At 32.0% G+C, this 12,377-nt stretch overlaps 1 protein-coding gene across 1 annotated transcript; it reads left to right on the top strand.

The window, feature by feature from the left end:
• Window positions 1-16: 16 nt before the first annotated feature.
• Window positions 17-7,426, top strand: Nthl1 (Nth-like DNA glycosylase 1). Its single transcript, XM_074120167.1, has 5 exons — window positions 17-164; window positions 256-693; window positions 2,556-2,726; window positions 4,465-4,624; window positions 7,106-7,426. The coding sequence occupies exons 2-5, from the start codon at window positions 265-267 to the stop codon at window positions 7,348-7,350; spliced, it is 1,005 nt and encodes a 334-aa protein (XP_073976268.1). The 5' UTR covers window positions 17-164; window positions 256-264; the 3' UTR covers window positions 7,351-7,426.
• The last annotated feature ends 4,951 nt before the right edge of the window (window positions 7,427-12,377 follow it).

Below are 12,377 nucleotides of genomic sequence, written 5' to 3'. Positions count from 1 at the left end.
GAAGAAATAAATCTGTTTTGACTACAAGCTTTTAGCGCGGAAAAATGGCGTATGAATTTTTTAATGAGTGCGTACTGTGTTGTGTGTATATGGAGTACGTTTCAGGTAGTATGCAATATGTATACACAGCCAGCAGTTATACCTTTACCTTCTACTAGAATAGTGTAAGTTAAGTGGTAACATCTACATATATAGTAATCACTTGATAAACAGTTGTGGGCCTAATGTTTGTAACAAATTTTTATTGTCAATTAGGTACTTAAAATGTCACAAAAAAATAAACAAGATGGTGAGTTATTTACCCAAAATTTGGCTGAAAAATTTGCTTTCCAACCGAAAGAGAAATTAAGTCATTTTACAAAAGGAGAAACCCCCCTGAAAAATGATGAAGTTACATTTCATAGAAGTGAAAACTCTGCGGGTAAAAACGCTTCATATCTAACAGATTCAAATTGCGCTAAGAATCGCAAATCACTAAATCTTTTACCTCCAAAAGTGAAAAGGAATACAGTCATTATTGAATATGAAAACGAGCTTAATCCTGGAGAAAATATTACGAATAAAAAGTTAAAATGGATTCCAAAAGACTGGAAAATTATTTTAAATAATATAAAAGAAATGAGGAAAGACCTGAATGCGCCAGTGGATACAATGGGGTGTCACATGTGCCACGATAGAACAGCAGATGCTAAGGTCATTATTTTATTTATAAAGATGCATCATTAAAGTGAAGTCGGTTGTTAGCCAGTGTATTGAAAGATAATAGATAGTACATGCTTAATTTCGAAGATTCTATCACAACATGGTCTTCTTTCTAACAGGTTTCTAATTTTCATTCATCTATTATTAGAGATTGGTTCATAAGGTTTGTGTGAAGAATTAGATTTTCATTAAACTCTTAGTGTTCTACAACAAAGGTAACTAATGAAAGATTTTTTAGGTACCGTTTCCTAAAATAATTTTTATCCTGCCATATAGAAATAGCTTCCTCAACATGAAAATTTAGACAAAGGAGTGTGTGGTTCCTTCTAAAAGGAAGTGTGGTTAGGATCTTAAATTACTTATATATAGTATATATAAAAATTACTTGCAGTTTTTTAGGTCAATCTTCAATCGTAAACTTAAGAATGACTTGGAAATAATTCCAAATGAATGCTGATATGTAAATTATTTAATAAGATTCTTTGTCTAATACGTGATAAACTGAATTTGTGCAATTCTGATATTAATAGTTACTTATTACCATTGTATTCTTTTTGTGAGTACTGTTTGCAGATTTTCCACGTCACAGGTGAAAGAAATCCTTACTTATTAAAAAACATTAATTATTAATTGTAATTATAGTTCTTAGAAAGAGTTTGAGTTTAACTTCGTAGTTCGAGATTTATAAAGCTAAACATTAAAGCATACCAAAAATAACTTGTTTGCTTTGTAACTTAACGTATCACAAGATAATTTTGAAAATTATCACACAAATTATCATAGCGAAATAGTATGTTTCATCAACCTAATTTGGTCGTCCGTCCTTACGTTTGGTCAGCCTGAAGTGTCCAAGCTTGATTCCGTTGTTTTTCTGAACACATTAGGACTAATTTTAAGGAATAATATAATGAACATTCCATTAATACTTACTTATTACTTACACAGTCCTCTAGTCCTAGTCTTCTCCATTTACTTTAGGCAGTCGTCTCTGTTTGCCGCAACAATCCAGTTGTAGATGACTAACTGCTGAATACCGCAAAACCATCTTAACTTTATGTGCCCCTTTTGCCCTTGCCTCCATAGCCCGGTTTAACGATGTTGACTACTTGATTGGGTCTTCACTCTTATATTCTCCCACATTGGCTCATATTTCTGCAGTAATATTTTTTTTTTTAGATCGCCTGTTTTCGGTATTGGCTTTTGAGGTGTCCCTGATTCTCGAAAGCGTAAGTTAATCGTAGACGGATCAGTGATTAGTATGAAAGGATCTTTTGGTCCCGAAAAAAAATCGAAGCCACTCAAACTTTGAAGATTGAATTCTGTCAATGGCGGTGGACAAGTAATTGTTTTAGCTAGGTAAGTGAACTTAGTTACAGACTCAAAGGTGTAAGCTTCAGTGACTACATGAAGTGTGGAAAGGCTGTTCATCCGACACCACCAATCTTACATGGTAACATCTTGATTTTTTGCCTATTCTCGTAAGATTTTCTAGAGGTTGAGGAAAGTTTCTTTTACCACTCTGTGTCATTTTCATCCACATGTGTTAGCACTTGGACGGATGAATTGAATATTGTTCCAGTAGTTTGTAATCCAGATTTTCAATCTACTTTTTCTAGAGTTAATTAAAGAGGCAAGTAATCGCCCACTTCTCTCATAAATTTATCGGAAATGTCCGAGATAGGCAAGCCTGCCACCGACGGCGCGTATTCCATCCGTTATTGTAAGCTTGATCAGAAGTAATTTATTATTACTATTGATAATGACAGACGCCTATTAATATCAGCATTTAAGTCTTTTGATTACTATTATTAGAAAACTGTAGTTGGAATAAATTGTTTTTTTTTTCGCTATAGGTGCAACGTTACCAAACTTTGGTGTCGCTGATGTTATCAAGTCAGACGAAAGATCAGGTTACACATGCTGCCATGTTGCGTCTTAGGAATCATGGCCTCACTGTTGACAATATTTTGAAGACAGATGAGAATTTGCTTGGAAAACTCATATATCCTGTTGGTTTTTGGAAAAGTAAATAGAAGATTTATGCATCTAATTAGAATTAACAATAATTAAACTAATTTGAATATTCAGGACTTTGATGTTAAATCCAAAAGGATGCTCAACATCCCGGGCCTGAGCCTTGAGTGGTCTTTATCACCCATCCTAACGCACACACACACACAAAAGATTTTCAAAATTTCCTCCGAACCTGCCTATAATATCAGATAATATTCTTGCGTTGCTCCAATTCTCATGCATTCTGTTGAGAGTGTGTCTCGATCTAACACTTAATATTGGCGTAGCGGGCCACATCGACCTGGTTGGTGGTTTACAGTATACGTAACGGTATACTGTACTGCTTTCTTAATTTCTATCATAGTTCCACTACTAGTTCTGCTGTGTGCACCGCCTTTCTTATTTTTATAAATTTCTGGCAATTCAAACATTCCTAAACAGTTCACCTACAAAAACTTGTAATTTATCCTACTTAGGGAGAATCAGATTCCTAAAATCAGAATCAGATTTATTGGTGGTTGGCTAGAAAGTTTAGGCCATTGCGACTAAAGGCGCCAACAGTTAAGAGTACCCCTCGCGCTGATACCGCCGTTTTTTCTTCTTCATGATAAAATTTTCTCAGGCTATTCTCCACTGAGCCCATTACAGAAAGCACAGGCTTTTAGTTATTAGTCAACAGTTACCCAACAAGAAGCCTGCGATCATCTTAATGACACTATTTTATCAGGATGAGTTACCCATATACTTTTATACAATCCTTTCGGTCTGGAGCCTCCTTTTTTTCTCCAAATCCTAATCCAAACTTAACTCATCCATTCCCAATGTCTATCTACCCAATAGATCTCCAAGTAGCTTCTCCGACAAAGCCAGTTTTCTATAATCTCCTACCAATTATTAAAGCGCTAATTATTGTTGCATTTTTTTACAAATTAATTTGTAAAGAATTGGATACGAATGATTAAATGGAAGTCATTAGAATTGGCCAAAGCTTGTTAAACCTTGCTTATCTTGTATTTTCCTGACCATTATTTGAACTCTATTATTTTTTATAGAGCAAGGCGCCACGGTAGCCGAGCGGTTAGAGGCGAGACCTCGAAGCTAATATGATGCATTGTGGGTGTACTGGGTTCGATTTCCGGTCTAGGCCTTGGATTTTATTTAATGTTTAATATCTTTTTAACAAAAACTTACAGTAAATACACAAATGTATCTTTTGGCGTTTAATCAACCCTTAAACTTAACTTTTAAAACTGTAAGTTTTTGTTAAGAAGATTAGTAATAATAATTTTGAAGGGGGTCTCACATACATGGGGCTAACTCCTCTCCCATTCTATATACAGCGACGAGACGCCTAAAAGGCTCATCTGCATAAAATTCCGTTGTTTACAAAAAAGGTAACAAGAACGTTTCCTGGAAATGCCGTTTTTGCCCATTTTCAGACAAGTTTTTACCGTAATGTTTGATCTGTGTTGTTGCAAAAAAAAAAAAAACGCAGTTTTTGACGATCAACCCTTATACAAAGACCACAAAAACAATAAATAAATAAATAAACCCTTATACATAACTGTCCTACCGGACAGTTTTAATGAGAACTTTGCAGTAAAGTACGTTTGCTAATCGCCTCCATCCTTGACACCTAATTGGTAATTGGACGTAAAGCCTGCCTGATAAAATAGGAATTACTTTCCTTTACTTTTTTAATTTTTTTGTATAGAGGTCAATTACTAATATTAAGTATTTCTTTCTTAGCGCAAAGTAGCTTTTATTAAAAAGACTACAGAAATTTTGAAAACTAATTACCAAGAAGACATTCCTAGTTCAGTAGAAGAGTTGTGCAAATTGCCTGGAGTAGGTCCAAAAATGGCACATCTTGCAATGGACATTGGTTGGGGTGAAGTTTCAGGAATTGGTAAGAACTAATTAATTAATTAAAAAGATAATACTCGTAAATGTGTGATGAGGAATTTTTTTCGGTGGATAAGTGAATTTAATTTGATTTGACAAGCCTAGAGCGTGTCAAACAGTTAGTATAAATTAACGAATCTATCTGCGCTTTATGCACATTTCTACTGTACACCAATCCCTGTTCCGCCTCTGCTGAGGAATTTCGTTCCTAACAAGGCATTAAAATTGCCTTGATGTCTATGTGTATATTATATTCCGTTTATTGATAATTTAGATTGTAGTAATAATGTCTGGAGGTACTTTTGATTCTTTAACTATTTTGGTTTTGTTTAGGTTTCGACTACATTCTGTGCGATTTTTATTGCGTACAATTCTGCCGTTATGCCTATGCTTTGAAAGAGTGCCTTCTTATGTTGTTTGTAACTGAGGCTCATTATTTATGTATATTATTAATGAATTGGTCAGTTTTAGGGTATATGACATCTAATAAATTCTAAAAAAAATCTTTATCAAAATGCAATGCGGTAAATTTATTTCAATATCTATTTTTACAAAGTTTACAAATTACAATGCAGAAGAAAAGAAAGTCTTTTTAAACACGGTGGCTATAATTAGATCTATAATAATTAACAAGACTGCCAATTTTTCCCACTTAAGTAATCCATAACACTATCTACGGAAAGGACAGATAAACTTAAATACTTTTCACATAACTCGACCGTTGCTGGGCAATTCGCTAGAAAATGAAATAAGTCTTCATAACCCCTCTATCACACATTTCACAAAATAAGATGAAATTTTAAAATGTTAATAATTTAAATTAAGTAAATCACCTTTTTGTTAAATATCCATCTCATTAGATATGTTTTGATCATCTTTTAAATAATTTACTCCTTCAGATTGAAACAAGATGATCCTAGAATGTAAACGAAAGGGAATTTTAAACTGTTGTTTACTTCCATTATAAAATCTTTTTTAATTAAATCAAAAATGTTTTTCCACAGATTAACATTATTTATATTTTCTGTATTTAAATTAACATGGTTATATTTTTAATTTATTCTGTGTGCATTTGAACCATAGAATGTTTGTTTTAACAATTTGAAGTGCCAAAATTTTAGCATACCTATAATCTGGAACCTCAAAACATTTTCAGTAAATAATTTAAGTGCAGTTTCTGTGTAAATAAAAATATAGGGGCCAATTTTAGTTTCTAGATGATTGAATGAAGAAGGAAATAAAAGAGCTCTAATTAAGTAATTTTTTTTACGAAAACTAAGTTTCTCTACCTCAACAAATTTTTGCCATCCCCAGATCTGAGTTCCGTAAGTAATGACTGACTAGCTTACTAAATTATAAAAATTTGTACTTTTGAGGGGAAAAAAAACATTCATTTTCTAAAAATTGATTTCAAATGGCACTCAGCCTCAATTGGCTTTTGCTGACTTGTCCTTTAGATGAAAGGTCCAATGTTTTCAAAATGACAGTATATCTTCTTAAGGATCCATGAAAACATTATTAAATGACGAATGTTAAGAGTACTTAAGAAGCCCAAACAGTAGTAAGAGAAATCAGTTTAGTAGGATTAGGGAAGATTGATTTGAAAAAATAAATTTCATAAAGTAAGTAAAGTAAAAGTAAAGTAATCGCCTATTTTTTCAGGCGGGGCTTAACGTCCAACTACCAATTAGGTGTCGTGGACGGAGGCGACTAGCAAACATACTTTACTGTAAATTTCTTTTTATTAACCATTAAATAAAATCCAAGGCCTAAAGACCGGGAATCGAACCCAGTACCACAATACATTTAGCTTCGCAGGTCTCGCCTCTAACCGCTCGGCTACCGTGGCGCCTAAAGTATGACGCCTTTTTATTTTTTAAAATAAAGTACATAAGCCTTTTATTCGAACGTTTCTATTTGGATAGAAAAATGTGAATTAAATGTTGGTAGCTGCCAATTTGTTAACCTTTTATCTTATCGTTTGATCAACCCTTAGATTTAACTTTTAAAACTTTCAAGTTTTTTTAAGAACCATTTTTCAGTCGACATTGGTTTCATTCAGCTAATTTTTGTCATAATAAGGTCTATTCTGGCTCTAGATGTCAGTTTTGTTTACATACATATTGAAGACAAACATATGCAAGCAGCGTTTGTGAGAAAATAGCTATGTTTTTTAGCTATCATTTCGTTAAATCTAAGTATCCAACCCTCTGTAACCCTGCTTGGAAGAATGTTAGAGCAAGTTTGTTGGTATATTAGGTTGGATCATATGGTTGGGATGTCGAGATCTCTGATATCCAGCAGAAATTTTGTTATTTTTATATTCCTTTTATCTAGTTTCACAAAAAACGCAGGTATGCCACATTCGCTATTTAACTTACGAAGTTGTCTAAAATATTAATATTAACTATATTAAATGTTGAAGTAATAATGATATTGTCAATTTTCTCTTCTAAAAAAGATTTTTTTATTGTTGTCTTTACAGGAGTGGATACTCATGTGCATCGAATAGCTAACAGATTAGGATGGGTTCCTAAAGAAACAAAAACACCAGAGGCTACCCGAAAAGCTTTACAAGATTGGTTGCCTCAGTCTCAATGGAGCGAAGTTAATCGTTTAATGGTTGGGTTTGGACAAACAGTTTGTAAGCCAGTTACTCCCCAGTGTGAAAAATGTCTTAACAAGAAATTGTGCCCAACTGCGGCAAAGAACATTGGAAAAATTGAGTAACATTTGTATCAAATAAACTAAGATAAAAAAAAATTATGTCCACTGTACATTTAAAAAAAAAATGAAATGAAATGAGCACCCATTTTTTTTTAACCCTTTACCTCTCAGATATTCCTTAATATCAGTTTTCAAGAGGAAGCATCTGCATGAGTAATGTGTGCGACATCAAAGAAAATTTTACAGGTTTTTATGTGGAATATCCAAAAATCTTAAAAACATTTTAAAAAATTCAGTTATGTGAGGCTATTTTTCTGCAATATATATATATATATATACGTGTGTTAAGAGAATTGTAAGTGATAGTGTCTATGTGACCAAAGCTGGTTTTTTATTATTTAAGTATTTTAATAAAATGTGCAATATTTAACACTAGCATTTAAACTGAAATTAATGTTCCAGGTGAAATCAAAGTTCAGTCTATTAAGCAAAGGTAACAAATTGGATTTAAACTATAATTCACTCCATTCCCCAATTCAACTCCACCACTATTCGGTGAGAGAACGAGTGCTCCACAGAATTTTCTCCTAACAAAACTAACACCTAATACCCCTCTATCCATAGCGTAAAAGCACGGGACTGCACATCTGTAATATTTTTTAGAATTAGATGTTACAGATTATTTTCATCTACAAAAGATTTGTTCAAGTATCACACCATTTAAGTTAGATTGACTGTAATATCTATTAATCTACTCCTTTACCCATCATTTCATTAATATCATTTAAGTAACTTTACTGCATTAATTTTCATTAATATTTTTTAGTATTTCATGTCACACACATACCCTTATGCTGGCCACTTCATTTATAATAAATTGTTTGCGAAAATAATAATAAAACGTATACTTCCTCTTCATAATTAAATAGGAACTTTAAGTCTATTCTAAATTATTTTTCTAATTGATCTCTATTTTCCTTTATAATGTGTAATCACAGAATGCACAATAAACACAACACATTCACAATAAAATAGAAAAAAATAAAAAGGTAGCGCTGGTTACTATTTAAATTTGAATCCGAAGTTAGGAAAAAATTTGAATCTTCAATTCGTCTTACAGAAGGTTTGGAGAGCACAAATAACACACAGTTAATAACAAGTGAATTATTCAACAATAATTATTCATTTCTCAATAGCAATTTAATGTTGTCCCTCTAATTGAGTACTTGCAGTAAAATAATACTTTAATAATTTACTGTCCTAAAAATATGCATATCTTATTTATTTTATATTACATAAATACAACATTGTGGGAAGAACACCTAGATTAAGAATGTAGTAGAAGAATTTTTTAATATTAAGTCAGATTAATTATTTCCTATTATTAACTCTTGACTACTACATATATTATCAATCACATTAATCGCAGAATGACTTAAACCGATGATTTTTATTTAAAAACTAAATAAATAAAATAAACATATAACGTTTTTCTTTTTAACTTGTGATTAATAGTTTGATTGTTATAGATATTACAGTCAATCTAAGTTGAATGGTGAGCTACTTGAACAAATATTTTCTAGATGAAAATGGCCAGCATAAGGGTATGTGACATGAAATTCTAAAAAATATTAATGAAAATTAATGCAGTAAAATTACTTAAATGATATCAATGAAGTATTAATGAAATGATGGGTACTTGCTGATTTGTGTACCTTTTGGATAGATTTACCGTTTTGCTTTACAGATTTTCTTAACATCTATTATAAGCAATACTTTCATTATAACCTGACATGGTGTTAAGTCAGACCCGTAACTACCACTGAATAGAATAGAAAAATTCTGTATTTTGTGTTAACACATTACAGGGGTTCTGTGCTAAATAATAAAAAAGTAAATAAAATACATAAAATAAAATAAATTAAGATAAATTGGCAGCTGATATAATAACTAAAACTCTTCCTAGGAGTTTCTTACAGCTCACTGTCCGGTGATGGACAGTGTTGTCTGTAACGAGAGAACACTGTCCGGTGGCCGGAAGTGCACTGGAAAAAGCTCCGGGCGCTAATGACCTCAGCTGTTGATGCGCAAAAAAAAAAAAAATAATAATAAATAGAAAATAATATTAAAACAATCAAATATAATAATAATAAGAAATAACAAATGGTGTTCTCTGCATATAATTCCAAATAGTCTATTACAAATGAATAGCTTTTAGAGCTACTATTCATTTAGAATAAAAGATCTTATTTTTAGGGCCTCAATAATAAAATAGTACAATTTATTCAGATGGTCCAGAGACTCAATTATTAGCAATTGTTGGCATAAATTTATTTTATTTTAATTTTGGAGTACTTGTGGTAAATAATGTTTCCTGATGGAATCATAAATTGGGCACTGGATCAAGATATGTTCCATACTTTCTGGTTTAAGCAGGTCACACAATGAACAGACGGAGTCAGTATTTATTGCATGAAGTCCACCTTTTCTAAACCATACTTTAATAACCTTATGGCTGGACACTCTTAATTGGCTAATTACTCGTAATTTATCAATTGCGCAATATATTTTAGATATTCCTCTGACATCCCCAAACCACTTATATCTCTATAAATATAATTGTAACTGGAATTGACCGCTCGCTGAACATCCAAACTAAGTACATGGTTGGTCCATTTTTCCAATACGTTTGGTATTGCCCTTTTGACATAATCTAAATCATTACAATAAATTAAATCGTATTCACCTACAATACAAAACCATTGACGCAGCTGGGTGAACTAATTTTTAGTGCAGTGTTTTTTATCTAAGCTGACAATTCTTAATGCATTGAAACAAAGTTTAGGCATCCTATCCTCTGACATGGCCAAAAGTTTAGTCCAATAGCACAAAATTCTTTTCAAAATAAGGACACTCAATGGCAACCTAGCTGTTTCTAATCTGACTATATAATCTGGTGTATTTTTAGGCCAGCATAGTAACTGTTTGAAAAACCTAACATGGATTCGTTCTGCCATATTTAAGTAATTCATAGCCCAGATTTCCGATCCATATAAAAGAGTCGCCGAAACTATTGCATCAAAAAGTTTAATTCTTGCATCCCAAGAGCTGCATTTACTTCTCACCAAAATACTTATTATTTTTGCAATTTGAGGTACAGATTTATCTACAAAATATTGAGCTGCATATCTAAATTTGCAAGAAGTACTAAAAGGTACTCCAAGATATATATACTGCTTTTCATAATTTAATATTTTATTTTGCCAAAAAATATTTTTAAAATTCTTATGCTTATTTGACGAACTAAAGGGAACTACTTTTGTTTTGCTGGGATTCAAAATTATGGAATGATTATAACAATACTTCTCTAATATTTTCAATTTACAAACAGTATCGTTCCAAGACTGCCCAAATATCACAACATCATCTGCAAACAGCAACATAATTAGTTCTTTTTTACTAGTAATACTTAAACCTTTAGAATTATTGTCTTCAAAGAAGCCAATTATATCACTGATATACAATATGAATAAAAGCGGGCTTAAACAGTCCCCCTGCAGCACCCCTTGCGTGATTTCAATTTCATTACCGTGGGATTTATTCTTTAAAAACAAACCAGCATTGTCATATAATTTTTTAATTATTCTTATTAATTTTCCACTGACTCCGATATAGTACAATTTATGCCAGAGTTTTTCATGATCAATAGAATCGAACGCCTTTTTAAAATCGATAAACACGCCAAAAAAAGTAACTCTTTCTAAATCGCGTATGAATCGCCAACATAGCATAGAGCGTAAAAAGATGGTCCTGGCAACCACGATTTTTTCTAAACCCGGCTTGTTCTTCCGGTAGAACATTATTCTCTTCCGCCCACTCATTTATTCTATTAGCTAATATCCCCGTAAATAGTTTGCATATGCAGTTAATTAGGGCGATGCCTCTATAGTTCTCTGGGTTGTTCCTATCGCCTTTTTTAAATAATAAAGTCATCAATATTTTTGACCAGTTTTACGGAACGGTTTCATATTCTAATATTGTATTAAACAGATTGAGGAGATAATGTTCTCATTCTGGAGTTAAATATTTAAAAATTTCATTGGGGATTTTATCAAGCCCAGCGGATTTATTATTTTTACATTTTTTTATCACTAACTGCAGTTCATTTAAATCAAAACTACGATCCAAAAGGGGGAGTGAAACAGTGAAATTTATAGAGCGATACCACTCTTGGCGGATAGAATGCATTGAAAAAACTAATCCAACCATTCACGTCAATGTTGTCAGTTTGAAAAGATTTTGTACTAAAACGTTTAACGGTTAGCCAAAATTCTTTACTATTTTTAGTATTCGAAAGTTTGGAAATTAAATCTAGCGTATAATTATTTTTCTCTTTCTTTAAACATTTCTTATAACTTTTTTTATATAATAGATAATCTTTAAGTAAATCAAAATTATATACGTCTTTTTTGTATAGTTTATATTTAGACTTTACTTGCTTTTTCATATTTTTAAGGTCAATATTGAACCAAGCTTGATTGTTATGCTGAACTTTACTATCGGTAATACAGATTCGTCTTTTCAATAACATTTCACTGTTTACTATGGCTGTATAAACTGCTAATAAAAAATTATTATTTAGTTCGTCTACATTTTTGCTGTTAAAATAAATGTTACATTTTAGATTTTGTTGAAATAATTCTAGCTTATTAATATCCCATTTAATTATTTCGTTATATTCACCCACTTTTACTGAAGCCCGTCCATCATTAGTATCGATAAAAGTCAGCGATAAAGCTCCTAATAAATGATTAGAATGTTCCGAAATATTTATGATTTCAAAATCAAAAATAACGTTCAAAGTTAATAAATCCACCCACACTAGATCAATGCTACTTTTACCATTCTCAGCTACATAAGTAAAGTTGCCTGGGGTATCAGAGGGACTCCTCCCGTTACACACGAACATATTACTTGACTCCATCGCATCTACCAGCAATCTACCTCTATTATTAATTTTCTCGTCTAGTACATATCTTGGTCCACCCAAATTAAAACCATCAAAAAGATCATTTTCGAAACTATTTAAA

The sequence above is a fragment of the Rhodnius prolixus genome, unplaced genomic scaffold (genome assembly GCF_049639745.1).
Source record: "Rhodnius prolixus isolate KJV_2025 unplaced genomic scaffold, Rpr scaffold_2, whole genome shotgun sequence".
NCBI lineage: Eukaryota > Metazoa > Arthropoda > Insecta > Hemiptera > Reduviidae > Rhodnius > Rhodnius prolixus.
The sequence above is the reverse complement of the archived record's forward strand: the minus strand, read 5'-3'. Positions and strand labels throughout refer to the sequence as shown.

Excerpts from the sequence above, each read along its gene's own strand:
- Nthl1 (XM_074120167.1), top strand. The coding sequence starts at position 265 with ATGTCACAAAAAAATAAACAAGATGGTGAGTTATTTACCCAAAATTTG. Across the intron at positions 694-2,555 it reads ATAGAACAGCAGATGCTAAG|GTGCAACGTTACCAAACTTT; the intron begins GTCATTATTTTA and ends TTTTCGCTATAG. Across the intron at positions 4,625-7,105 it reads GGGTGAAGTTTCAGGAATTG|GAGTGGATACTCATGTGCAT; the intron begins GTAAGAACTAAT and ends TTGTCTTTACAG.